The sequence below is a fragment of the Macaca nemestrina genome, chromosome 15, assembly GCF_043159975.1.
Source record: "Macaca nemestrina isolate mMacNem1 chromosome 15, mMacNem.hap1, whole genome shotgun sequence".
Taxonomy (NCBI): domain Eukaryota; kingdom Metazoa; phylum Chordata; class Mammalia; order Primates; family Cercopithecidae; genus Macaca; species Macaca nemestrina.
In genome coordinates, this window is record NC_092139.1 from 99701070 (window position 1) to 99726477 (window position 25408).

The 25408-nt window shown below is 45.0% G+C and overlaps 1 protein-coding gene across 1 annotated transcript in view; it reads left to right on the forward strand.

Annotated features, from left to right (window-relative positions):
* Positions 1-2327: 2327 nt before the first annotated feature.
* Positions 2328-25408, forward strand: part of LOC105487190 (solute carrier family 5 member 1) — a 77503-nt gene continuing 54422 nt past the window's right edge. Inside the window, exons 1-4 of the mRNA XM_011750533.2 lie at positions 2328-3307; positions 4955-5043; positions 5657-6349; positions 12717-12788. Of these exons, the coding sequence (XP_011748835.1) occupies positions 6215-6349; positions 12717-12788 (207 nt within the window). The 5' untranslated portion in view covers positions 2328-3307; positions 4955-5043; positions 5657-6214. The remainder of the gene's footprint in view (positions 3308-4954; positions 5044-5656; positions 6350-12716; positions 12789-25408) is intronic.

A 25408-nucleotide genomic window follows, 5' to 3' on the forward strand; every position in this document is an offset into this window, starting at 1 on the left:
AGGAGAGGCAGAGGGAGACAGACAGACACAGAGAAGACGGTGATGTGAAGACAGAGGCACATTGTGACTCCACTCATAGGAGGTACCTGGAGTGGTCAAATTCAGAGAGACAGAAAGTAGAACAGTTGTTTCCAGGGGCTGGGAGGAGGGGGAATGGGAAGTAAGCATTTACAGTGTGGAGTTTCAGTTGGGGAAGTTCTGGAGATGGATGATGGTGGTGGTTGCTCAACATTGTGAGTGTACTTAATGCTACTGAACTGTACACTTAAAAATGGCTATTATGGTAACCTTTATGTTATGTTTATTCACCCACCCCCACAGAGGCAAAGATTGGAGTGATATGGTACAAGCCAAGGCATGTTGGCAGCCACTAGAAGCTGGCAAGGAAGGACTGTCCCCTAGAACCTCAGTAGTGTCACTAGAAGCTGGCAAGGAAGGACTGTCCCCTGGAACCTCAGTAGTGTCACTAGAAGTTGGCAAGGAAGGACTGTCCCCTAGAACCTCAGTAGTGTCACTAGAAGCTGGCAAGGAAGGACTGTCCCCTGGAACCTCAGTAGTGTCACTAGAAGCTGGCAAGGAAGGACTGTCCCCTAGAACCTCAGTAGTGTGGTTCTGCTAACACCTTGCTTTCAGCCCAGTGAAACTGATTTCATACTTTTGCCTGCCAGAACTATGAGAGAATAAATTTCAATTGTTTTATGCTGCTGAGTTGATGGTAATGTGTTACAGTAGCCACAGGAAACTAATGTAGCTGTGTACTACCTAACAATGTTTCCATCAATGATGGACCGTACATGCAACAGTGATCTCATAAGATTATAATGGAGCTGAAAAATTCCTGACATTGTAGCTGTCCTAGTATGGCAGCAGGACACATTTCTCACATTTGTAGTGATGCTGGTGTAAACAAACCTATTGTACTGACAGTTGTATAAAAGTATTAGAAAAATGTGGAACCAGCCCAAATCCCCATCAACGAACAAGTATATAAAGAAATTGTGGTATGTATGTATATATATATATGATGGAATACTACTCAGCCATAAAAAGGAACAAATTAATGGCATTCACAGCAACCTGAATGGAACTGGAGACTATTATTGTAAGTGAAGTAACTCAGGAATGGAAAACCAAACATAGCATGTTCTCAGTCATAAGTGGGAGCTAAGCTATGAGAATGCAAAGGCATAAGAAAGATACAATGGACTTTGGGGACACGGGGGAAAGAGGGGTAGGGGGGTGAGCAACAAAAGACTACAAATTGGGTTCAGTGTATACTGCTCGGGTGATGGGTGTACCAAAATCTCACAAATCAACAATAAAGATCTTACTTGGGTAACCAAATACCACCTGTTCCTCAAAAAACTATGGAAATAAAAAATAAAGAAGTGCATTTGCACATTAAAAAAGTATAACACATAAAATTATCTATAGTATATAACACTTGATAATGGTAACCAATGACTATGTTACTGGTTTATGTATTTACGATGCTTTTTTCATTGTTTTATAGTATACTCCACTTATAAAAAAAACAGTTAACTGTAAAACAGCCTCAGGTAGGTCCTTCAGAAGGTGTTTCAGAAGAAGGCACTGTTATCACAGGAGATGACAGCTCCTTGTGTGTTACTGCTCCCTGAAGACCTTTCAGTGGGGCAAGATCCTGACCTTGTGCAGACCAAGGGTAATGTGTGTGTCTGTGTCTTCATTTTTAACAAACAGTTGAAAATGTAAAAAAAAAATTTAAGAGAGAAAAGCTTATAGAATCAGGATATAAAGAAAGAAATTTTTTTGTACAGTGGTACAATGTGTTTGTGTTTTAAGTTAACTTATTACAAAAGAGTCAAAAAGTAAAACAAAAGATTTGTACAGTGAAAAAGTTATAGTAAGTTAAATTTATTATTCAAGAAGGAAAAGTATTTTAAAAATAAATTTAGTGAACTTAAGTGTCCAGTATTTATAAAGTCTACAGTAGTGCACAGTAATGTCTTAGGCCTTCACATTCACTCACCATTCACTCACTGACTCACCTAGAGCAGCTTCCAGTCCTGCAAGCTCCATTCATGGTCAGTGCCCTATACAAGTGTACCATTTTTATCTTTTGTTTGTTTGTTTGTTTCAGGGTCTCGCTCTGTTGCCCAGGTTGAAGTGCAGTGGTGTAATAATGGCTCATGGCAGCCACGACCTCTCAGGCTCCCTCCCTCCCTCCCTTCGTATCACCATGCCTGGCTAGTTTTCCTTCCTTCCCTCCCTCCCTTCCTCCCTCCCTCCCTCCCTCCCTCCCTCTCTCCCTTCCTCCCTCCCTCCCTTCCTCCCTTCCTTCCTTTCTCTTTTCCTTCCTTCTTTCCTTCCTTCCTCTCTCTTTTCCTTCCTCCCCTTCCCCTTCCCCTTCCCTTCCTCTTTCTCTCTCTCTCTCTCCCCCTCTCTTTCTTTTTGTTTCTCAGAGATGGGGTTTCACCATGTTGCCCAGGCTAGTCTTAAACTCCTGGGCTCAAGCAATCTTCCCACCTTTGCCTCCCAAACCGTTGGGATTGCAGGCATGAGCCACTGCTCCTGGCTCCATTTATTGTCTTTTATACTGTATTTTTACTGTACCTTTTCTGTGTTTAGATAACAAATCATTACTATTATGTTACAGTTGCCTACAGTATTCACTACAGTAACATGCTGTACAGGTTTGTAGCCCAGGAGCAACAGGCTAGACCATACAGCCTAGGTGTGTAGGCTATCCCTCCCATCTAGGTTTATGTAAAGACACTCTATGATGTTCCCACAAGGATGAAACTTCCTATGACGCATTTCTCAGAACATATCCTGTTGTTAAGTGACACATGACTGTATGCTAATCAATAGCCTGCTTCTCTGGGCTTTCCACACCTGAACTCCCAATGAGAAAAAAGGAAAGAAGAAAAAATTATAGCAGCTCTCTTCATCCCTCATCTTTGCTGGTGTCTCACTGTCAATGAGACCCCTTCACACCCATCATATGAGAGAGTCATTGCTGTCAATGCTGTATTACAGATGTTCGAAGGGAGGGTTGCAAATGCCAAGTGAGCTGTCAATGGTCTACTGCTTATTGGTAGCTGAGCTGACAATCGAACTAGCCAAGTAGCTTCTCTCTTCAACCCTTACTTCCCTAAACTCAAAATCTCTGCACCTAGGGTGTTGACTTCTTTGTGTGACAAGAGTTCAAGAGCTGGCCATTCCACTGTGGGGTCCTTTGCCAAGAAGCACAGTTCAACCAGTGAGAGGTGGACACTGTACCCTTGGGACCTTCTCGGGAGAAGCTCCCAGGCTGGCAGGAGAGGTGGGACCCCCAAGGGTCCTGGACAGATGAGTGTGGAGGGAGGAAGAGGAGACAGGACAGTTCCTACTTAGTGATGAGTCCTTACCCTCCTAATGCTGGGTTCTCCTTGTCATCTGTAGACACTAGTGACCTCAGAGTCACTTGAATATTTGTTCTTCTTCTGACAGTCAGATACAGCTGTGGCTCTGTGGGCAAATGTCTTTTTAAATGTGGAACCCTCATCTGACCACTGATTGTAAACTTATGTATACTTGGATAGGGAGGGGGCTGCTTCCTGCTCTCAGCTCTGTCTTTCCTTATCAGCCTCATCTTTCCTATGGCCTGAGTGTCTGGCTGACTTTTTTCTTTCTCGGGGGTTCTGCTAACAAGGTCCCCTTTAGTGACTAGATCCTGGTTTTGATTGGCACCCATGAGGGCAAGAGAGAGTCCAACAGGATCCTACCACTGAGCAGTGGCCCAGCAGCTCAGGCCAGCTGCATGGGAGCAGGTGCATGTCACACTGTGTTCTCCTGGAAGCATCCATTCGGGGCAGTGGGTTTAAAGTGTCCTTTCAGAAGAGACCAATGAGAAAGAGAGATGGCAAAAGGGCCTCAGGCAGCCTGGGGAATGACTGTGGTAGGGAGTTTCTTACAGTTGACATCCTTTTTATATATGTTTATTTGTAGCCCCTGCTAGTCCCTCCCTAAATATTGTAACCCCTTCCCTACTCCTCATGCTTGTCGTCTTCTGGAATGTCCCTCACTCCCACCTTACCTGGCTTATTCCTCCTTTTCTTTCAGGTCCCTGCTCAAACCAGAGCTTTCACAGATCTTACTCTAACCTCACCTTATCCCCAGGTCAAATTCCTTGGTAGGCATTTGGGGTATTAGTATTTCTCCTTCAAAGTATGTGTCACAATGGTAATTTCATAGGTAGTTGTCTCATCTTTGATGCTGATCTATCTCTGTCATTGGTCAGGAAGCTCTGTGAGGGAAAGAGCTGTGTGAGTCTTTTCATAGTGGTATTCCAGGGTTGGCACATATGACCTGGCACATAGAAGCTGCTCTTTTGTTGTGAGAATAAATGAGTGCATGAATGGATGCATTTTCTGACCTCTACCTGGGCCCCATCCTTTCCTTTCTTTACCCATTTATGTTTGGCTCTCCTAAAAACATCAAAGAATGGCTCTGTCCCTCCTTTGAAGTCCTTTAGTATTTCCAGTTCTCTCTCCTGCTCGCTTCACTTTCTATGCCTTGTACTTTTGGAACTTGGCATGGTCTGGCTGCCTGCACCTGCATCTGGGTTCAGGGCTGGACTTTTCCTGTGGGTGTGTTCACTTCCAGACTAGAACAGAAGCTTCCTAAGGGCAGGGACTCTTCCTGGGATACATCCAGGTGAAAAAACTGGCTGAATGCAGGAACGAATGAACACAGGCAAAAGGCGAGTTGCTCCAAGCTGCAGCTGACAGCTGAGCTCTAAGTCTTGGCAGGTATTCACAGCAGTGAGCCCCTACTTTCAGATTCCTCGGAAGAATTCCTGCTTCCCCTGGGCAGGCATTATACTGGCCCCAGGACATAGCCTTATGTAGTTTGCAGTCCTGGGGGATGTGTGGGGCAAATGGGGAAGACCTGTGGGGATGATGTCCAAATAATGATTCTTCGTCTGCAGCTTTGGTGGGAAGAACAGGTGCTGATACGGAAGGAGGGGAAGCAGACCTCTGAAGCACTGAGTGCAAAGGAACAGGATGCTTACATTTGGTGAGTGGGTGGTTGTCTAGCAGTGGGCAGGGAGGGCCTGAGGCAGACCAGAGTCCTGGCAGAGTTTCTGTGGCCCCCCACCTCCCTGCACCTCTCCATCAGAGCAAGGCCCCCCTCTTTGGGAACAGCCACTTCTGGCTGCTCTGTGGCCTCTAGAGCCAGCCCCTGAGAATACCCCACAACCCTCCCTCTGAACCCTGGTGTGGGCTGCAGGGCCAGCTCTGCTACTGGCTTACTGTATGACCTTGGGCAGGTCATGCTTCCTCTCTTGGTCATCTTTGTTCTGAGCCCTGGCTCGCAGTTTAGACATGTGTTTCCAGATGGGTGAGCTGAGTCCCCAGGAAGGTCAGGGTTTGATGAACTCCTTGGAAAGAGTTCTCTAGTATCCCTTCCGCTGCCTCTGGAGGGCCCTGCATCATTACTGGGAGAGGGACAGGGCAAGGAAATAGCTCGCAGTGAGATCCCTTTCCCCAGTCTCAGTTTCTTCCTCTTTACAGTGGGCGTAACAGTGGTCCTGGGGGCTGCAAGGCTGTGGAGGGGGAGTCAGGAATGTGGGTGGGTGGGTGGCTGTCCTAGTGGCCAAGAGATTAGGATTGTGCTGATTTTCTTCCAGCGACAACCAGAAACTCTCTATCCTCTCAAGAATGTTCTCCAGGGAGAACAAGACTTGACTGATTCCTCAGAAGAGTGCTGCACCCATTTTACAAGCGGATAAGCCAAGTCCTTAGAAGGCCTGGGACTGGTCCAAGGATGGGTGGCAGGTGATCTGAAGCCTCTAGGCCTCCAGCCTGAGGTGGCCTGTTCCCTCAATGGAGCCACTCCAGCTCTGGCAAGGGCAGGTGTGGTGGCGCTGCTGGTGCCTGCTGTGGGAGTACAGTGGGCCTTTGTGCCAGGCAGGCACCACCCCCTGGCTGGCCCCTCCCCATTCACAGGACAACTCTTACCTGCCCAACCGCCGCCCCAGCCAACAGCTCAGCCAGCTGCTCCTTCCTGGGCTCCACGCCCGGAGCTGCTTCCCAACAGTGCAGCCTGCAAGGCATCACAGGGGCCCCACACTACTGCCCTGCTCCCTCAACGTCCCAGGTCCCCTCCCCCAGTGCTGATCATTAACCAGGAGGCCGTATAAGGAGCTAGTGGCCCTGGTGAGAGGGAGGGACACAACGCTGCCACCATGGACAGTAGCACCTGGAGCCCCACGACCACCGCGGTCACCCGGCCTGTTGAGACCCACGAGCTCATTCGCAATGCAGCTGACATCTCTGTCATCGTTATCTACTTCGTGGTGGTGATGGCCGTCGGACTGTGGGTATGCAGTGGGTCCTGGGACGCGGGAGGGGAGGGTGCTCACGGAGGAGGAGCAACAGCCTCGCTGAGCTGCAAAGGGCAGTAGGCTTAAGTGTCAGTGGAGGGGAGAGGAAATGACTTGGAAGCACTTTAGAAGCACTCAGAGGCACAGCATGAAGGGAGGAGGGCAAGCAAGGATGAGCAGAAGTGAGAAGGGTGCCCAGGGCAGCCTGCCAGGAAGGACCAAGGAGGATACCTGGGCCTGTGAGCAGAGGAGGAAGGTGGGGGTTTGAAGAGACCACTGGAAAGTGTAAGGAGCAGGGAAGGGGCCACTTGGAGCTGCAGCGAGGGCTCCGGGGCTTGGGAGATGAGCCTCTAGCAGGTGACTACTGTCCTACCTTTTAGTCATCCAGTTTCAGATGGGAAAGAAACGGTGTGGAGTGGGAAAGCCACAGCCTCTGCCAGCCCCAGAGATGAGGATGCTGAGGTGGCAGACAGTGGGATACTGACTCCATGCCCCCATTCTGGGAGAGGTTAACCCAGAGGCCTTGTGCGTGAGGATCCCAGGGGCTGGAGCAAGTTAGAGAAGAGAAAGATGAGTGGAAAAGGAAGAGGAGGAGAAGGAGGAGGAGGAGGAAGATCTGGGGGTGACCTGGCACTGGGGAGAGGGAAGTGTGTGTCTCCTTTTGGGACTCTGGGGACACAACAAACCAGAGAAACTTGTTCTCAGCCACCTGGAACATGGACATTTCACTTATGACAGACTCTGGCACGCCCAACAACTAGAGGAGGAGATGTTTTAAAAGTGTGCAGGACCGAGTGTGATGGCTCACTCCTGTAATCCTAGCATTTTGAGAGGCCAAAGTGGGAGGATTGCTTGAGTCCAGGAGTTCGAGATCAGCCTGGGCAACATTCTGAGACTCTGTCTCTACAAAAAATAAAAAAATTATAAAAAGTATAAAAAGTTTGCAGATATTCCAGCCACTCTCATGATTGTTATGGAGGTGGAGGTGATAAGCCCAGGGAGGCTGCTGTACCAGCTGGTAATTGTGTTGAACTCTTTTGACTTAGAGGAGAGGAAGATAGGCATGAACCCTTCTGTGGACACACAGCTTTTTCAGGGACAAAAGGAAAAGGAAGTGTTTTTTTTTCAAAGGAATTATAGAAACTACATGTGGCAGAATGCCTCCCAAGTGTCACATGGGGTCAGTATGGCTGACTTTCCCTCAATACTCTCAGCTTCCCAGACATAGTGGAAACTGACCAACTAGGAGCCAGGATACTCAAGGTCACTACTGGCTTTCATATGGTTCGAATTCTGCAACACTGGGTAACTTCCCTCAGCCTCCGTTTACTCAACTTTAAAATAGGTACACTCTTATCTATTCTAATGACTCCCCCATGGTTGTGGTGAGGATATGCAGAGGTGAATCTGAAAGCTGTTTACGGATTCTGGGATTAAAAAAAAACTACTATTGTCATTTACCTTCCATGGTATGATCTAGACTCTGAACAATGTTTGAAAATGGGCAGCAGTGGTCAGGTGGGTAGTATATTTTTACAAAAGCCACAAGACAGGGAAGGCCAGAATGCTAATCCCCATTTTACAGAAGAGGAAATTGAAGCCTCATTTGGTTGTGATTTGCTTAAGGTTACAATAGATGAAATTGTTCTTGGAACTCAGATCTCTTGGCTCTTGATTTTTTATGGTACCAGGCACTCTGCCACTGTGACTGATTTCCTCCTCCCACCCACCCCAGCTTATAAGTGCTGGAGCCAAAGTGTGAGCCTGTCATCTGCTGGCTATACAGTACTGCCTGTTTCCCAGACAATCTCTGATAATCTCGGTTCTCTTAACCAATCTCATTTTAGCCCTGCCAGTCCAGTAGGTGTTTATACTTTTTAAATGGTGTTTACATGTTTCAAGTATCTGTGAATCAGTATCACTTGTCCTGCTAAATGCTACTTAATAGCTTGTTTAGTATTTGTCTATGTTTAATCTTCCCCCATTAGACAGTGCCTCTGGACCCTGGTCATTTAATGCATTGGATTTCTTCCAGTTTGTCCTCCTCTGTTTGCTGTTAAAGTGTCAAGAGTGACTTGATTCAGGGGTGGCCATTCTGACTCCTTCATGATCTCTGGGCTGCACAGGCAGAATGGTCCAGGCCTATTGTGTTTCTTCAACTTAGAAAAGACCTACACTTGAGTCAATGTCCCTCTGTCACCTTCTCCATGTCTTCCAACATTATTTGGTTCTGTTTTGTCCTTTTACAACTCTGCCTCCTCCAATCATATTTTAGGCTTTGGCTTATTGCTTCTTCAGAGTTAATTTCCATTTTTCTTTCACCACCTATCAGTTTGTTTCTTAGGGAATTTTATATCCTTTTAAGCTGGATCTCTGACCTTATTCTTCCTGGAAGAGTTCATCAAGCTATCCTGAAATTCCCTCAAGCCAGGGGTTGTTAAACTATGGCCCATGGGCCACATCTGTCTCACAGCCTGTTTTTGTATGGTCCATAAGCCAAGAATGGTTTTTACACTTCTGAAGGGTTGTGAAAAAGAAATAACAAAACAAAATATGAAGAATTTGCAGCAGAGACCCTGTATATTCCACAAAGCCTCAGTATTTACCATCAGGCCCTTTTTCTTTAAAGAAAAAAATATTACTGACCCCTGTCTTATGCAGTCATTTGAACTGATAGCATCATTGAATGACTGAATTGGAATGGCCCTTGAAGGAGCCCAACCTTTCTGTTTTACAGATAAGGATCCGAGAGGGTGACCAGAAGTCATTCAGATGAATCAGTCCCAGAGCTGGGACAAGAATCAAGGTCTTATGATGCCAAAGCCAATGCTCTTTCCACTATTCTACCTTTCCCACTCCCCAAGACACTTGCCTTTCTGGGAATACTCTCTCCATGGTCCTTACTGTCATTGCATTGTTGTGACAGTGTCCTGGTGGTGCTGAATTCCTTTGCTTTTTTTTTTTTAAGTTGATGCTGTTCTTTAGATCATTTGACAAAATCAACTTTAGACTAGTTGTCAACAGCCTTCACTTGAACACTTCCAGTGGAAACTCTTCTAAGTGGCTTTATTCCATCTCTGGACAGCTCTGACAGAGAGGATATTCCTTTTGGCTCTGGGCTCAGACCTGATGTCCTGGAACTTCTGTCATTTTGTCTGGTTGTGTCCTATGTGGGCCACACCAAGCATCATGTCTGTTCCACTTTACATTTCAGAAGACAATAGGCTGCATTTGAGGCTTCTCTTCTCCAGGCCCAACATCCTCAGCTTCTTAAGTTGTTCCTCTTCTGGAAAGAGGCCTAAAGTTCTTCCTTTCTGCTCAGTGCTCTTTGTATTCCGTGGAGATAGAACCCAAGTAAACCCCAAACCAAAACATTGTGGGTCAGTAATTGTCCTTCTTTTACCCCAGCAGCTTGGAGTTGTGAGTTCATTCTCTTCTAGTTGTAGAGTGGACAGGTGAATGTAACACTGTGGTTTACAAAGTGGTGTCTGGAACTTTTAAAGTTATCCTTTGAGCATCTCATGCTCACAGAACAGTGATTTTCTGTGCACAAAGCATTATGCCCAAAGCATTATGGGAAATTAAAAATTTGTAATATGGTAACACAAAGTAAAAAAAAATTGTAATGGCTGTGAACAAGGCATAAGTGAAGTCATCTGGGTGTTCAGACACTTTCACTTGGAGAAGGGAGGAGGCTGTAGGGAAGGAGGAGGTTTCCATGGGGGAGTGTCAGGTAGGGTTTCATGGGGGAAGTGGATTTTGAGGGGCCTTGAAGAATGAATAGGTAGTGTCTGGGCTTGCATGGATGAGGGGATGAAAATTCCGAAGAAGAAAAGCCTTGGTGCACACACACCTCTCTTCACCTTTTGTCCATCCCCATCATCTTTCCTGAATTATTTCAGCTCCCCACTCTAGTCTCTGCCCTCACATTCTTCCTCTAAGGTCTTCATTTCTGAGACCAACTGGGGATATCAATCTTCTTCAACTTCACAGTGGCCTTCAGAATGGCTTTTCCTTGGTCAGTTGCTATAGCTCGGGTCCTTGGGATTTGTTTCTGTTTTGGCCCTTAGCTACCTTTTCTGATTCTTAGATCTCTTGCTATTCCCAAAAAAACTGCTACAGAGGACTTCACAGTATCTCCTATGGGAGGAAGGACCCTGCCAGGAGTCCAGAAAGACCCAAGCCATGCTCTCCCGGGTACTGCCCAGCACATGGGGGAGCTCAGCAAATCTGTGTTGACTGATGGGACACAATAATGGCCCTGCTTCCTAAAGGACTAAGTTCAATAATACATTGTTGAGTCTGAGCACCTAGCAACATGTTATCTGTCTCAGGCATGTTTGATGACTAAATTACAAGTGTCTAAGTGCCTGAGATGTCACCATCAGGGGTTAATGCCTTCGGAATAATGATGCTTTTTAGCTTAGTGGTCACCTATGAAAATGCAGACATCGGCCGGGCGTAGTGGCTCATGCCTGTAATCCCAGTACTTTTGGAGGCCGACGCGGGCAGATCACCTGAGATCGGGAGTTCAAGATCAGTCTGGACAACATGGCAAAACCCTGTCTGTACAAAAATTAGCAGGCGTGGTGGTGTGTGCCTGTACTCCCAGCTACTCAGGAGGCTGAGGCATGAGAATTGCTTGAACCCGGGAGGCGGAGGTTGCAGTGAGCCGAGGCTGCACCACTGCACTCCAGCCTGGGCAACAGAATGAGACTCCATCTAAAAAAAAAAAAAGAAGGCACCACCTCTGACACAGTTAAGTCACTATCAGCTACTAACATTTTCAGGGAGGTTAGCAAGTGTCCGCTAAGAGGAGCCAATAACATAGAAGAAGAGGGAAGATGGCCAGGGGCCAGGAACAGAGGCACTGACCCTATTTTCTGCTGGAGGACTGGCCCTGGGCCTGAGCTGGACCAGAAATAATCTGAAGGCTTGGAGGCAACATCCCAAGGGATCTGTGGGAGGTGCTAGTCATCGTATATTGAAGATGCATGTCATTTTTCTCCTCATGAACCCTCAGTGGCTCCCTACTGCCTATGCAATAAAGTCTGCACGTTTTAGCCTGGCATTTGACTGTGTGTTCTGCCCCACTTCTCACCACTTTCTCCATTCAAATGCCTCAGCAAAGCTCACCAGATAACACTGTTCGCCATTCTCTCCTTCTCCATGCTGGGTGAGGTTCCACCTCTAGATCTGCTGTTCTGGAATCTTACCACATTCCTCCCTCTTCTCTAATAAAATTCCATTCTCTCTTCAATCAAGATTTGCTGAAATGCTGCTAGCTCTGTAAGCCTTTCCTGGCTCCCTGGTCTGACAGAGTCCTCTCCTTCCTCTATACTAACACTATAGTCATAATATATTGGCTGTGTGTGGTGGCTTACTCCTGTAATCCCAGCACTTTGGGAGGCCAAGGCGGGCAGATCACTTGAGGTCAGGAGTTTGAGATCAGCCTGACCAATATGGTGAAACCCATCTCTACTAAAAATACAAAAATTAGCCGGGTGTGATAGCACATGCCTGTAGTCCCAGCTACTCAGGAGGCCGAGGCACGAGAATTGCTTGAACCAAGGAGGCAGAGGTTGCAGTGATCTGAGATCATGCCACTGCACTCTAGCCTAGGTGACTGAGTGAGACTCTGTCTAAAATATATATAATCATTCTACATATATGATGATGATTCCAGCAACCTGCTACCTACACCCTCAGAGAGGAAAGACTTGAATTTGTCTGGTCTTTTATTTAATATTTAGTACAAATGCCTTGCATTCTTAAGAGCATTTTTTCACTTTTCTGGTAACAAAGATATCATTCATATCCCATATGGTACTTTAAAAAAGTATATTTCTTTTTCTTTTTTTTTGAGATGCGTGTTGCTATGTTTCCTAGGCTGGTCTTGAATTCCTGGGCTCAAATGATTCCCCCACCTCAGCCTCCTGAGTAGCTGGGATTATAGGCATATGCCACCATGTGGCTGTAATCCCAGCTACTCAGGAGGCTAAAATAAATACAGCATTCATTAGGCACCTCAATATGCTTGTAAGAAAGGCATAAAAATCTCCATTCCTGCCATTTAACAGACAAGCTAGCAGATCCAGGTGGAGTGACTTGCTGGAAGCTAATTTTGCACTAGCCCTAGAGTAAGCTGTATATGTCCTCTGAGCCTCAGTTTCCTTGTCTATCAAACGTAGGTTCCTGGCTTCTTCATCTTAGTCTTTTGAGGCTGCAGGGGAAGAAGGAATATGAAAGTGTTTCACAAAGTGGAGTGGGTAGAAGAAAGTGCACATATGGGGAGGTATATTCTTTTGGCTGGCAAGGCCACTCTTCTAGTTTTCTATTACATTTTTGACCTTTTCCTCCTCAGGCTATGTTTTCCACCAATCGTGGAACTGTTGGAGGCTTCTTCCTGGCAGGCCGAAGTATGGTGTGGTGGCCGGTAAGTTTTCTCTGAAATACTATTTGCATAACTGCTTAACTGATGAGTTCCTTTAGGAACTCATTTTCTTCTTGGCTTTGGGTGGTGGTGATTCTAGGATACAAAGATCCCAAAAAGATTCTTGACAGTGAGTCTCATGCTCATCGGGTCTCCTGGGCACCCTTAATCTCTTGTCGTAAGGGAATAGCCTTTAAATAAATCACCCTTAGAGTCCTCCAAGGAATAAATAAAGGAAGAGACTGCACAAGGTGGGTGGTCAGAGGAAAGAGCACACAGACCGAGGTGATCTTGGGCAATTCTTGAGTTTCCATTTCTATAAAAGGGGGATGATAACATTTACCTTCCAGGAATGTTATGAAAAGTGGAGACCTCTTATGTTTGTGGGGGAGCTCAATAAATAGTGGTTCTTTTGCTACCATGTTCCTACTTTAAGTCCCATGGAAAAGAGGTTTTATCTGTCCTACTTCAGAGCCTAACGAAATGCCTGATACATGGAGCCCCTAGATACTCATTTAATGGATGAAGGAGGTGCCCCCTGCTGTTTCCAATTACAGTTTTCCACTGGATGAGGATTCCTCTCTCTTGTTGGATTTTGTGTTTTGTACATGGGTGGAACTGTCACAATCAAAGGACATGTGCATGGGTGGAAGAGAAACCAGGAAGTTCCTTCCATCATATCTTAGGGCTCTGGCCAGTTTATCAATTCAGCCCCATGACCATTTTGATTAGGAGTTCTCATTTAAGTGACTGGTTGAACACATTGGCCAAACCGTGCAATTTCTTGGGCTTAAGATACAAATAAGACTGGCTGGTGAAAGCATAAGATGATGAAAAGTACATACAATGAGAAGGGAGTGACGGCTGTGAGCTGGCTGAAGGAAGCAAGAAGGTAAAGAATGCCCCTGTCAGGGTAAGTACAGCCAGAGAGAACTGTACCAGGAAATCATGCCACATCCTGCAGTTGGCCTTTGATCAGCTATTTTGGGATGAATTTTTAAATAACTGGCATCTTCCCAGTTGCTTGGGTTATCCTTGAAGTCATGTCTATTGTTAAAAAATTTTAATTTTTTGACAACTAAAATTTGTATGTATTTACAGTGTACAATGGAATGTTTTGATGTATATACAAAGTACAATGATTAAATTAAACTAATTAATGTCTCTATCACCTCACATACTGCACTTATTTTTATAGTGAGAACATTTAAGATATAATTTCTTTTTTTTTTTTTTTGAGATGGAGTCTCGCTCTGTTGCCCAGGCTGGAGTGCAGTGGCCGGATCTCAGCTCACTGCAAGCTCCGCCTCCCGGGTTTATGCCATTCTCCTGCCTCAGCCTCCCGAGTAGCTGGGACTATAGGCACCTGCCACCACGCCTGGCTAATTTTTTGCATTTTTAGTAGAGACGGGGTTTCACCGTGTTAGCCAGGATGGTCTCAATCTCCTGATCTCGTGATCTGCCCATCTCGGTCTCCCAAAGTGCTGGGATTACAGGCTTGAGCCACTGTGCCCGGCAAGATCTAATTTCTTTCTCTTTTTTGTTTTTTGTTTTTTAAAAAGAATTGAGATGGAGTCTTGCTATGTTGCCTAGGCTGATCTCAAACTCCTGGGCTCAAGCAATCCTCCTGCCTTGGCTCCCAAAGTGTTGGGATTACAGGCATAAGCCACCAAACCCAGCCTTAAGATCTAATTTCTTAGCAATTTTCGAGTTTATGACATATTATATTAACTATGGTCATGGGGCTGTAGAATAGATCTCCAGAACTTAAATCAACCTACCTGAAACTTTGTACTCTTTAGCCAGCATCTTCCCATCCCCCTCCACCCTCTTCTGCCACAGCTCCTGCCACAGCTCCTGCCACAGCTCCTCGTGGGCACCATTCTACTCTGTTTCTATTGTTTTGTTTTGTTTCTTGAGACGGAGTTTTGCTCTTGTCACCCAGGTTAGAGTGTAATGGCACGATCTTGGCTCACTGCAACCTCTGCCTCCTGGGTTCAGGTGATTCTCTTGCCTCAACCTTCTGAGTAGCTGAAATTACAGGTGCCCACCACCATGCCTGGCTACTTTTTGTATTTTTAGTAGACACAGGGTTTCACCATGTTGGCCAGGCTTGTCTTGAACTTCTGAATTGTTTTGGTTTTTAAGGTTCCACATAAAAGAGAAACCATGAAACCATTTCTATTTTATTCTTAAGGTGGCCAAGAATATTGGACAGATGCTGACTTCTGTGGTTGGCCCCTCATGGTGGTCTCTCCTGACACCTTGCTTGGTAGAGGCACATATATTTGGATGCCTCCTTTCAGTTTTGCGTCAGAGCTTTCTGTCTTCTCAATGCTTTGGACTTTTGTGGTTTCCCAAAAGCTGGTGTTAAAGAAGTATCCCTTATCCCAAAGTTCAAGACAAGACTGAGTAGTCTCTCTAGAGCTGTGCTGTCCAATATGGTAGGCACCAGCCACACTGGCTGTTTAAACTAAAATTAAAATTAGATAAAACTAAAAATTTCCTTCCTCAGTCACATAGCCATATTTCAAGTGCTCAAAAGCCACAGGTGGATAAGTAGCTACCTAGAGTGCAGATCTAGAACCTTTCTATCATTATAGAACATTTTATTCAACAGTGCCAATCTGTGGATTTCAGATCTAAGGTTGGCATGAAATCTCAGTGGACTTGAGATTTACTGAATTAGAGAGCTGAAAAGGACCTTGGAGTTTATTTATTTTGAAAACAATGCACCTCCCACCCCATCGAATGCTTCTGTGCCCCCTATAGCAGGCCTCCTAAATGCTCATCCAGCCTCAGTCTGCACCTAACTCCACTTTCTCCTCCCTACCCTACCTGATAGGAAACTCACTACTTTTAAGACAAACTATTCCATTTTCAGACAGGCTATTTTTCCATCCATTGACTATAATCAAGATGAAAACTTTTAAGGTTGATATACTGGGGGTAAGATTTCAGCTTCCAATTTCTGTGTCTTGGAGAAGAACAATGAGACAGGGAGGCATGAAGCAGAACCACTCTTAGGAGATATGCATTTTGGGCTGGGCCTGAGAACACATCACATCTTAACTAGAGATGATTTTTTTCTTTCTGATAGTGCCCCAGTCTGGATCTGGGTTGAGGGTTTGTTGAGGAGAGGGACTGGTCCCACCCAAAGCAGATAGGGTTTAGTGGTTTACGTAAAGTTTCCTGTAGGTGTTTTCCTTATGCATGCATGTCTCAGTATCAGATTTTTCTAACCAACAGAGAAACATGGCGTCATTTTTCTTCTTTTGTGCAGAAATCACTGCTTCCTTGATGAGGCTGACATTTGACTCTATTTCCTCCAACCATAGTTTCCATCTAAGGTTTCACAAGATTACGTTAATAGATTCTAAACCTCTCCATGTATTAGAATCACATGAGACAATGCATGTATAGCACTCAACACTGCCTACTGAATGATCAATAAATGGGAATGTTAAGAAATGGAAGGAAGTATAGGAGTGCCGAGGCAACCTCTCCAGTTGCCATCTGTCTGGTGCACAGTACTTAGTAGTGCTCAGTGAATGGAAGCTGGCGTTTAACTGAAGCTACTGCTGCTGATTCTCTTAAATTTAACTTTCAAGTTGACTGTGTGAATTCACATGATTTATATGTATATTTATACTACTGTAAATAATCAATTCTAGCTACACATTGACCACCTTTTATCATCTCTGAAATCGGGTCAATCAGTGGCATTCAGTGGCAGTGTTTTTCTTTCTTTGTGCTGCTTGGTATGTCTTACAATAGTTCATGCCTTAGATTAAATAAAGTATGGTTGGCCAGGTGCGGCGGCTCATGCCTGTAATCCCAGTACTTTGGGAGGCTGAGGCAGGCGGCTCACAAGGTCAGGAGATTGAGACCATCCTGGCTTACACGGTGAAACCCCGTCTCTACTAAAAATACAAAAAATTAGCCGGGTGAGGTGGAGGGCATCTGTAGTCCCAGCTACTCGGGAGGCTGAGGCAGGAGCATGGCGTGAACCCGGGAGGAGGAGATTGCAATGAGCGGAGATTGCAGTGAGCCGAGATCGTGCCACTGCACTCCAGCCTGGGCAACAGAGCGAGACTCCGTCTCAAAAATAAAGAAAGAAAGAAAGAGAGAGAGAGAGAGAAAGAAAGATTATATTCTAAAGTAATTATTTTTAAACTATTTTCCCTACAACTCTGGGGCTCTGCAGAAGTGCTTCTAGGGCTGTTCTCCTTTCTCTAACCCCATCAACCCAACTGTTATTTATTTTATACAAGAGGAATCTACTAAGATTTTCTTTGAAAACAAGGTTCTGCTGACTTGCAAAGTTTAAAAACTGATAATTTAAAAGACCAATAAGCGTGGTGATTTCCATTCTAAAATTTAAAATGATTTAATAACAACATAGCAATGCATACCTGGAAGAAGAAATCAAAGGAAAACACAGCATGAAAGAATCTAAGCACTTTCCCTCCAAAGTTAAAAAGATTTGAAACCACATCGAAAGTTGCTTCTAGATTTCCATTTGAAATAAAATACAAAGTTGGTTCAAAGCCTATCATTGGTCCATAAATCCATAACCAGAATATCAGTTCTCAAATGTGCTGGCCCAAGGTACATTTCACAGGGGTCAGAGACTCTCCACTGCTGACATCTCTCTTGCCCTTTGCCAGTCGCTTTGTGCCATAGGAAGAGTGGGCAGCAGAGAAGCTTCTGCAAGAGAATCCTGCGGGATTTTAGGAAGGAACGACTTGTATTGACCTGTGTTGATATACCTGAGACAGGGAGGATTTGGGTTGTCACCCACAAGAAAAGTAGGAGAAAGTCGGAGCTCATAAAGTCTGAAAACATATTGTACAGAGGAGAGGCTGGTTTTGGGCATTTCTGGGGCTTAGGGGGCTTTGAAAGGAATGGTTATGACCTTTCCTTTCAGATGAAGATACAGAAACTCTGGAAACAGACTCTGTTCCTGAAAACTGAATGAAGCCCAGACAGAAAAACTGTTTTGTGTGTTGGCTTGAGGATAGAAGCAAGGGACAATCAGAGGGAAGGAGCAAGGACTCCAGGATTGAAATTACAAGAGGAGTCAGCTTACGTAGGGATCCAGGCGGGGAGGTCCCCGGAAGCCTGAGTCATGCTTGAGGCAAGCCAAGGCAACTCATCTGAGTAACACGAAACCATGAAACTGTACCTTATGTAACTGGGCTGGTTGGTGGCCCAGGATTCCCTTTTTCTGTGGCACCAGGGTTTGGCGCCCTTCACTCACAGCTGTCTGTGTGGAGATGCGAGGGCGGAAAGCTGTGCAGCTCAGGGGCTGCGCTTTGAAGGGGAATTCCCCACTCTTTGGACATTGGCAGCAGAAATTACACAGAGAAGTGGGGCCCCAGGTACATAGCCCAGTGAGAGACTCTTGTTTTGGAAGAGAGTTTGATCACACCTACCAGGACTACTGGCAGAGCCAGTTCCATGAGAGCAGCTCCCTTAGATTCAGGAAGAAGTATTTCAAAGAGCAGGGAATGGGAAATGCACACAGGATTTAGCTTGTTCCAGCTTTGTGACATTGGGCAATTCATTAATCTCTGAGTCTCTGAAAGTCTCCTCTATAATGTGGAGATGGTCAGAGAAGGAATCTCAAAGGCTCTTCCAGGACTAAAATTCTGAGTTTCAGCTAGGCACGGTGACTCACACCTGCAATCCAGGTATTTTGGGAGGCAGAAGTGATAGAACTACTTGAGCCCAGGAGTTCAAGACCAGCCTGGGCAACATAGCAAGATCCCATCTCTACAGAAAAATTAAAAACTAGCTGGGCGTGGTGGTGTGCACCTGTAGTCCTAGCTAATTGGAAGGCTGAGGTGGGAGGATCACTTGATCTGGGAAGGTCAAGGCTGCAGTGAGCCATGATTACATTACTGCCTTCCAGCCTGGGGGACAGAGTGAGACCCTGTTTCAAACAACAGCAGCAACAACAACAACAACAAAAAATCAAAACCAACAACAACAAAAATCCCAGACCCAACAACAACAAAATAGTTGACAAACTTTTTCTGTAAAGGGCCAGATAGTAAATATTTTTGGCTTTGCTGCTATGTCATCTCTGTCACAACTACTCCACTCTACTGCTGTAACACAAAAGCATCCAAGGAAAATGGATGAATGAATGGATGTGGCTGACTTTATTTGCAAAAATAGGTGGAGGGCCAGATTTGTTGTTTTGAGGACACACACACACAGTCTCAGAACAGAGCCTGGCACACATGAAACTCTCAGGTTTAGCTCTTGTTCTTCTTTGCAACTGAAACCTGTTGAAGGACTGTCATATCACTTATCTGATTGAATCCTCAATGATCTAGTGAGGTAAGTACAGTGAAGATGATGATTAACCCCATGGGTTGCCCACGTTTACACAAGCTAATGACAGAGCTAAGACTCCCTCTGATCTTCTGGTTATTCAGGTCTCTTTCTCCTTGTCTTTTGAGATGGAAATTTTTGAGGCAATTGGTGTGGCCTAAAGATTGGTCTGAAAACCAAGAAATTATTTCATTTAGGGCTGACCAGAGACACTGATGAAAATTTTCCCTGAAGAAAGAGGACAGGTTCTCAAACTTTTCAAGTCCTCTTGGATAAAATATATCTGATTTTATCTTTATGTTTCTAAAACCTAATGATCAGATCAAAGTCCAGTCACTTATGATGTCACCAGAGGGGCCAAAGGGTGTCTTAGAAAAACCTGGTAGTCCCAATACATGGGTGGGAACTCACGGATTGGAGAGGAAGAGAGGGAACCAGGCAGCTGGACATGGGAGAGGCAGGGATGCACCCCACGAAGAAGTGAGAAGGAAAGATAAGTACTTGACTCTTCATAAGCCTGGGGGAAGCAATTCCTGCCTCCTCTGGCCCAGGTCCATTTGGCCCTCTCTCCCTGCTCTACTCGTTTTTACCTGCATGTGCTCTTATTTATCCCAGTGCCCTGTGATGAAAGCCAGGCCTACACTTTTCTTAATTTTTTTTTTAGGCCTCACAACACCAACGCCTTGCACTGCAAGAAGGCACTTGACAAATATGGGTTGAATTAAAGAGAAAAGAGGGAGGAGAGGGACATGTCCCCAGACCCTCATGCTGGTCTCCCTTGGTGGTGTCACCTGAGACCTGAGTCTATATTCTGGCTCTGATGCAGGGGCCCCACAGTGCATACAGTGGTAAGAATTCAGGCGGTTAGGAGGGTGCTGGGTCTAAGTCAAAGCCTGCCTCCAGCAGTGCTCCAAATTTCTGTTTTTATGCACAGAGAAAAACTGTTGTTGTTTAGGCTCATGGGAGTAAAACTGGAAAAGCAAGCCCTAATCAGAGTTCCCAATTTCAGCCCACATTGGACTCCTTGGTAAAGTTCAGTGTGGCTATCTTTCCTCACTCTCAGGCCATTTGTTTTCTCAGTTTGAGTCGAGGTTTTGCAAAACTTGGCAGTTCCCCATTGTATTTTGGGTGGGAGCTTTTGGGTTATCACAGCAGTGTCTGCTTTGCTCTCTCTTCTTCCTCCTTCTTTTTCCTCCCTTTTCTTCTCTTCCTATTACTCATTCTCCTTTTCCTATTCCTCCACCTTCTCTTCCTTTTTATTCTCCTCCTCCTTCTCATTCTTTCCCTCCTTCCCTTTCTTCCTTCTCTTTTCCCTCTCTCTTCTCTTTTCCTCTTCCTCTCCCCTTCATCCTTCTTTCTTTTTTTTCTTTGATGGAACCACTTCCCTCCCATTCTTCATGGCTTAGTCTCTCCTCTGAGTAGTTTCTCTGATTAATATACAGCCACTCAGCACTCCATGTGTTCTTGGTGTTTCTAGGCATCAATTGATTGATGTGTAACCAAGTCCCTGCCATCTAGTTGGTACCTAAGCACCTGGCTTCTCCTTTCTCACTGGCTGCCTTCCCAGCATTTTCTAACAGATTAGTGCTTCTGTAGACAGAGAAAAAAATACATTTTTATAATCCATATTTCTGGTTGGTAGAAATCAGAAGAGGCAGAAAGGTGGTGAAACTATCAGTTAAAATGAATTCGTTGGATTATTCATATTAGAAATATATCTGGGATTAAATTAGTTAATACATGTAAATCTCTTAGGACACTGTATAGTTTAATGCTGTCCGAGGGATGGCTATCATGATTATGGTCATTATGATTGTTTCTCGGCTGGGTGCAGTGGCTCACACCAGTAATCCCAGCACTTTGGCAGGCCGAGGCAGGCAGATCGCCTGAGATTGGGGGTTCGAGACCAGCCTGGCCAACATGGTGAAACCCCGTCTCTACTAAAATTACAAAAATTAGCTGGGCGTGGTGGTAGGTGCCTGTAATCCCAGCTACTTGGGAGGCTGAGGCAGGAGAATCGCTTGAACCCGGGAGATGGAGGTTGCAATGAGCTTAGATCGCACCACTGCACTCCAACTTGGGCAACAGAGCAAGATTCCATCTAAAACCAAAAATAAAACAGTAATTGTTTCTCATCTCCAGCTTCTCCTCCTTAAGCTGTGAATTGAATCATTCATCTATTTATGTAGTATTATTCTTTCATTCCACAACTGCATGTTGATACCTACTATGTGCCAGACGCTGTGTAGGTGCTGGTATATATCTGTGTGCATGTGTGTATGTGTCCCTCACATTCTTACAAAATACATGTAAAATTAATAATAGTTAAGTGTCCAGAGAAAATATATTTGAGTCAAGGGTGAGGTTCAGTGGGAGGGAGAAGGGTCTTCCTTATTCAACACAGGCTCAGAGAGGGCCTTTCTGAGGACTGAGCATTCAGGTTGAGCCTTGAATGATCAGAAGGAGCCAGCCGTGTGAAGATTCTGGGATGAGCAACCCAAGCGGAAGGAACAGAATGGCCAAAGGCCCTGATGTAGGAAGAAGCTTGGGATATTTGAAAAACTGAAAGGGGGCCAGTGTGGGGTAGAGATGGTATACGTATTTATTTATTTGAGACAGGGTCTCACTCTGTCGCCCAATCTGGAGTGCAGTGGTATAATCTTGGCTCACTGCAACCTCCACCTTCCAGATTCAAGAGATTCTCCTGCCTCAGCCTCCCTAGTAGCTAGGATTACAGGGTTGTGCTACCATGCCTGGCTAATTTTTTTGTATTTTTAGTAGAGACAGGGTTTCACCATGTTGGCCAGGCTGGTCTTGAACTCCTGGCCTCATGTGATCTGCCCACCTTGGCCTCCCAAAGTGCTGGGATTACAGGTGTGAGCCACTGCACCTGGCCAAGATGGTGTATTTAGATCAGGTGCTTTGAATGAGTGACCCTGAATTGCTGATGATTTCAAAGACGGGCTCATCTCGATGAGAGGATGGATTGGTCTTCAGCCTCCTGAACCTCTAAATGCCAGCGGAAGACCTCACCTGTCTTTTGTGCCAAAAACTGGTGGGAAAATGTCAGTGGTTTCTTGAGTTCCTGCCCCTTTGGTTCTTTGGGCAAGGAGAGAATTTCATGAAGGTAATGAGTGAAAGAGGACCATTGTCCATGGGAACAGGAGTTGGCCGAGTAAATAGAGACTGTGATGACTCTGGAGCAAAGCCTGTGTCTAAATATTTACTAGAGTCTCAGAAATAAAATATTCTGAATATAGGAGCTCCATCTGATTTTCTGTCCCAATCCAGGAAGTGTGATCCTTGAGATGGCAAGGATCCAAGATTAAATCTTTTCAAACTCCCTCTGTGAAAAGAGAGCTTACTAAGGGAGACACTAATCATGATTAAAGACAAATTCCTGAGAAGGTGAAGAAGGAATATGAAAACATGATACAGATGAGCACGTGCCACTCCTGAGTTCACGGTGGGATGGGTAAGAGGGTCTCACCCCACTGTGCCCCTTCAGGGACATTCAGAAGGGAATATCCCGGGAAAAACCAGAAAGTCAGTGTGTGCCACAGCCTCTCCCTGTGCCCCTGGGACTTCAGTCACCTTTGGCTATAAGACCTTGGGCAAGTCACTTCAATCTTCTGATCCTTATTCTCATCTGTAAATGAAGATCAGAATAATACCAACCTCACAGAATTGTAGTGGGCATTAAAAAAGAAAAAGCAAATGAAATACATGGCCCAACCCTTGGCCCAAAGGCGGTGCTGTGAAAGTTAGCATTCTCCTCTCCCCTTCTTATTCTCCCAGGATGGGGCTCTCAAACTGTGGTACCCAGACCAGCAGCATCAGCAGGACCTGCACTCTTGTTAGAAATGCAAAATTTCTAGCCTCAAACCAGACCTAATGAATCACAAATGCTAGGAAATGGGGCCTAGTAATCTGTGTGGTTTTTTGTTGTTGTTGTTTGTTTGAGACACGGTCTTGCTCTGTGGGAGTGCAGTGATGTGATCATAGCTCACTATAGCCTTGATCTCCTGGACTCAAGCGATCCTCCCACCTTAGCTTCCTGAGTACCTGGGACTACAGGTGCATGCCACCACGCCTGGCTAATTTTTGATTTGTAGTAGAGGTGAGAGCTCGCTATGTTGTGCAGCCTGGTCTCGAACTCCCGAGCTCAAGCAATCTTCCCCCTTTGGCTTCCCAAATTGCTGGGACTACAGGTGTGAGCCACCATGCCTAACCAGTCTGTGTTTTAATAAGTCCTCCAGGTGATTCTAATTAGGGTTGCCAGATTTAGCAAATAAAAATACAGGATGCCCAGTTAAATCTGAATTTCGGGCAAACAATACATACCTTTCTGTCTTTTTTTGTCTTTTTTTTTTTTTTTTGCATAAGTATGTCCCATGCAATATTCGGGACATACTTACACTACAAATGTATAAATAATGAATGTATTATCTGTGAACCTGCATATTCAAGATAGGCAGATTTAACTGTATATCTTGTATTCTGGTTATGTTAAAGTTTAAGGACCATGATTGGAGGATATCCCAATGCAGGAGTCTAACACAGCCTAGAGAAGGGATGGAGAAGAGGCCCTGGGATCTCCCGATATCCCTTAAAGAGAAGGACAAAAGCAGGGAGCAGAAAGCCATCTCCAGAATTCTGGACATTCTGGGTCTTAGATGGTTCATTAACAAAGAAAAAGGTTTCCTGAAATTAGCTGAGTGCATTTTCCATTTGGGCTACGATGACCTTGTTTCCTCAAGGAGAAAATGATGACTCTGTTTCTTTCAGGAAATTCAGGGTAATCTGTGAAAACATGGGCTGTGTAAAAGCATTAATATTTCTTCAGAATAGCATGTCTTTGTGGAGCAAAACTTTCTTAAATTTTGTCACATCATTAAAGTTCAGTAACACCCTTTAGGGTAGGCCAAAAAAGATTCTTATCCTTGGTTAATAGTGGAGGAGACTGAGACTAAAAGCAGTAAAGTGACTGCCTCAAGGTCACATAGTTTGCTATGGCAGAACCAAGATTAGAACCAGGTTGGAAAGTTCTCAGTGTGCTTTGAAGGAGGGGAGGAAAAGGATGTCCATGCCACTTAACTGTACTTTCAAGTATGATTATTGATACAGGATCCTTTTTAAAAATCCCCTGGCTGCCTCTGATTGTGAAGCCAGTTGTCCATTGCCCTGGGCAATTCTTTTCATTGTTTTTTTTTGAGATACGATTTCATTCTGTTGCCCAAGCTGGAGTGCAGTGGTGTGATCACAGCTCATCAAAGCCTAGACCTCTTGGGCTCAAAGGATCCTCCTAGCTCAGCCTCCTGAGTAGCTGGGACTGTAGACAGTGCCACTGCACCCAGTTATTTGTTATTTTTTTGTAGAGATGGGGTCTCACTATGTTGCCTAGGCAGGTCTCAAACTCCTGGATTCAAGTGATCTTGCCATAGCCTCCCAAGGTGCTGGCATTACAGGCGTAAGCTACTGCACCCAGCCCCCAGGACAATTCTTGATGCCTGGATTTGTGATCCTGAGTGTGCCCATGCTGCCTTACTGTCCTTAGGGTGTGGAAGTAAAGATAAAATTAATGTGTAAATGTGAATCACTTTCTTCCTCTGGGCTACAATTTTATTTTCATTGGAAAATAGCAAGGTCAGCTGTAATCATTTCCAAGGTAATTCCAGCTCTAACATCACATGAGCTGGATTAAGATGTCAGTTTTCTATTTCCATGCACACAAAACATAACTGTAGTTAGCACTCGGTGACATTTTCATGTCTTTTTCTACATCCCCCCTCAACAAAAACACATAACTTACATGCCTACTTTGCTTTCAGTCCTCAGGCTCTGCTAGTGAATCTGAGACAGCTCTGGAATTGTTGTCCCTTATTCTTACAGATTTTAAAGGATTTTGTTCTGATTATAAAATTATACAAACCCCTTGTGAAAAAATTGGAGAAATATTTTAAAAATGCACTCACATTGTTTTGTCTTCCCAAGATAATCATTGTTAAATTTGGATATATTTATGTATACACAGGTACACACACACACACCCCCCCACACCCTTATGCATATATTTAAACATTTTGGGACTCATATGGCATATAGGTTTGTATCTCCTCATGTCATAATAAATTCTTCAAAGCTATAATTTTAATGGCTGCACAATATTCCGTCCTATGGCTGGGTGCAGTGGCTCATGCCTATAATCCTAGCACTTTGGGAAGCCAAGCTGGGAGGATAGCTTGAGGTCAGGAGTTCGAGACCAGCCTAGTCAATAT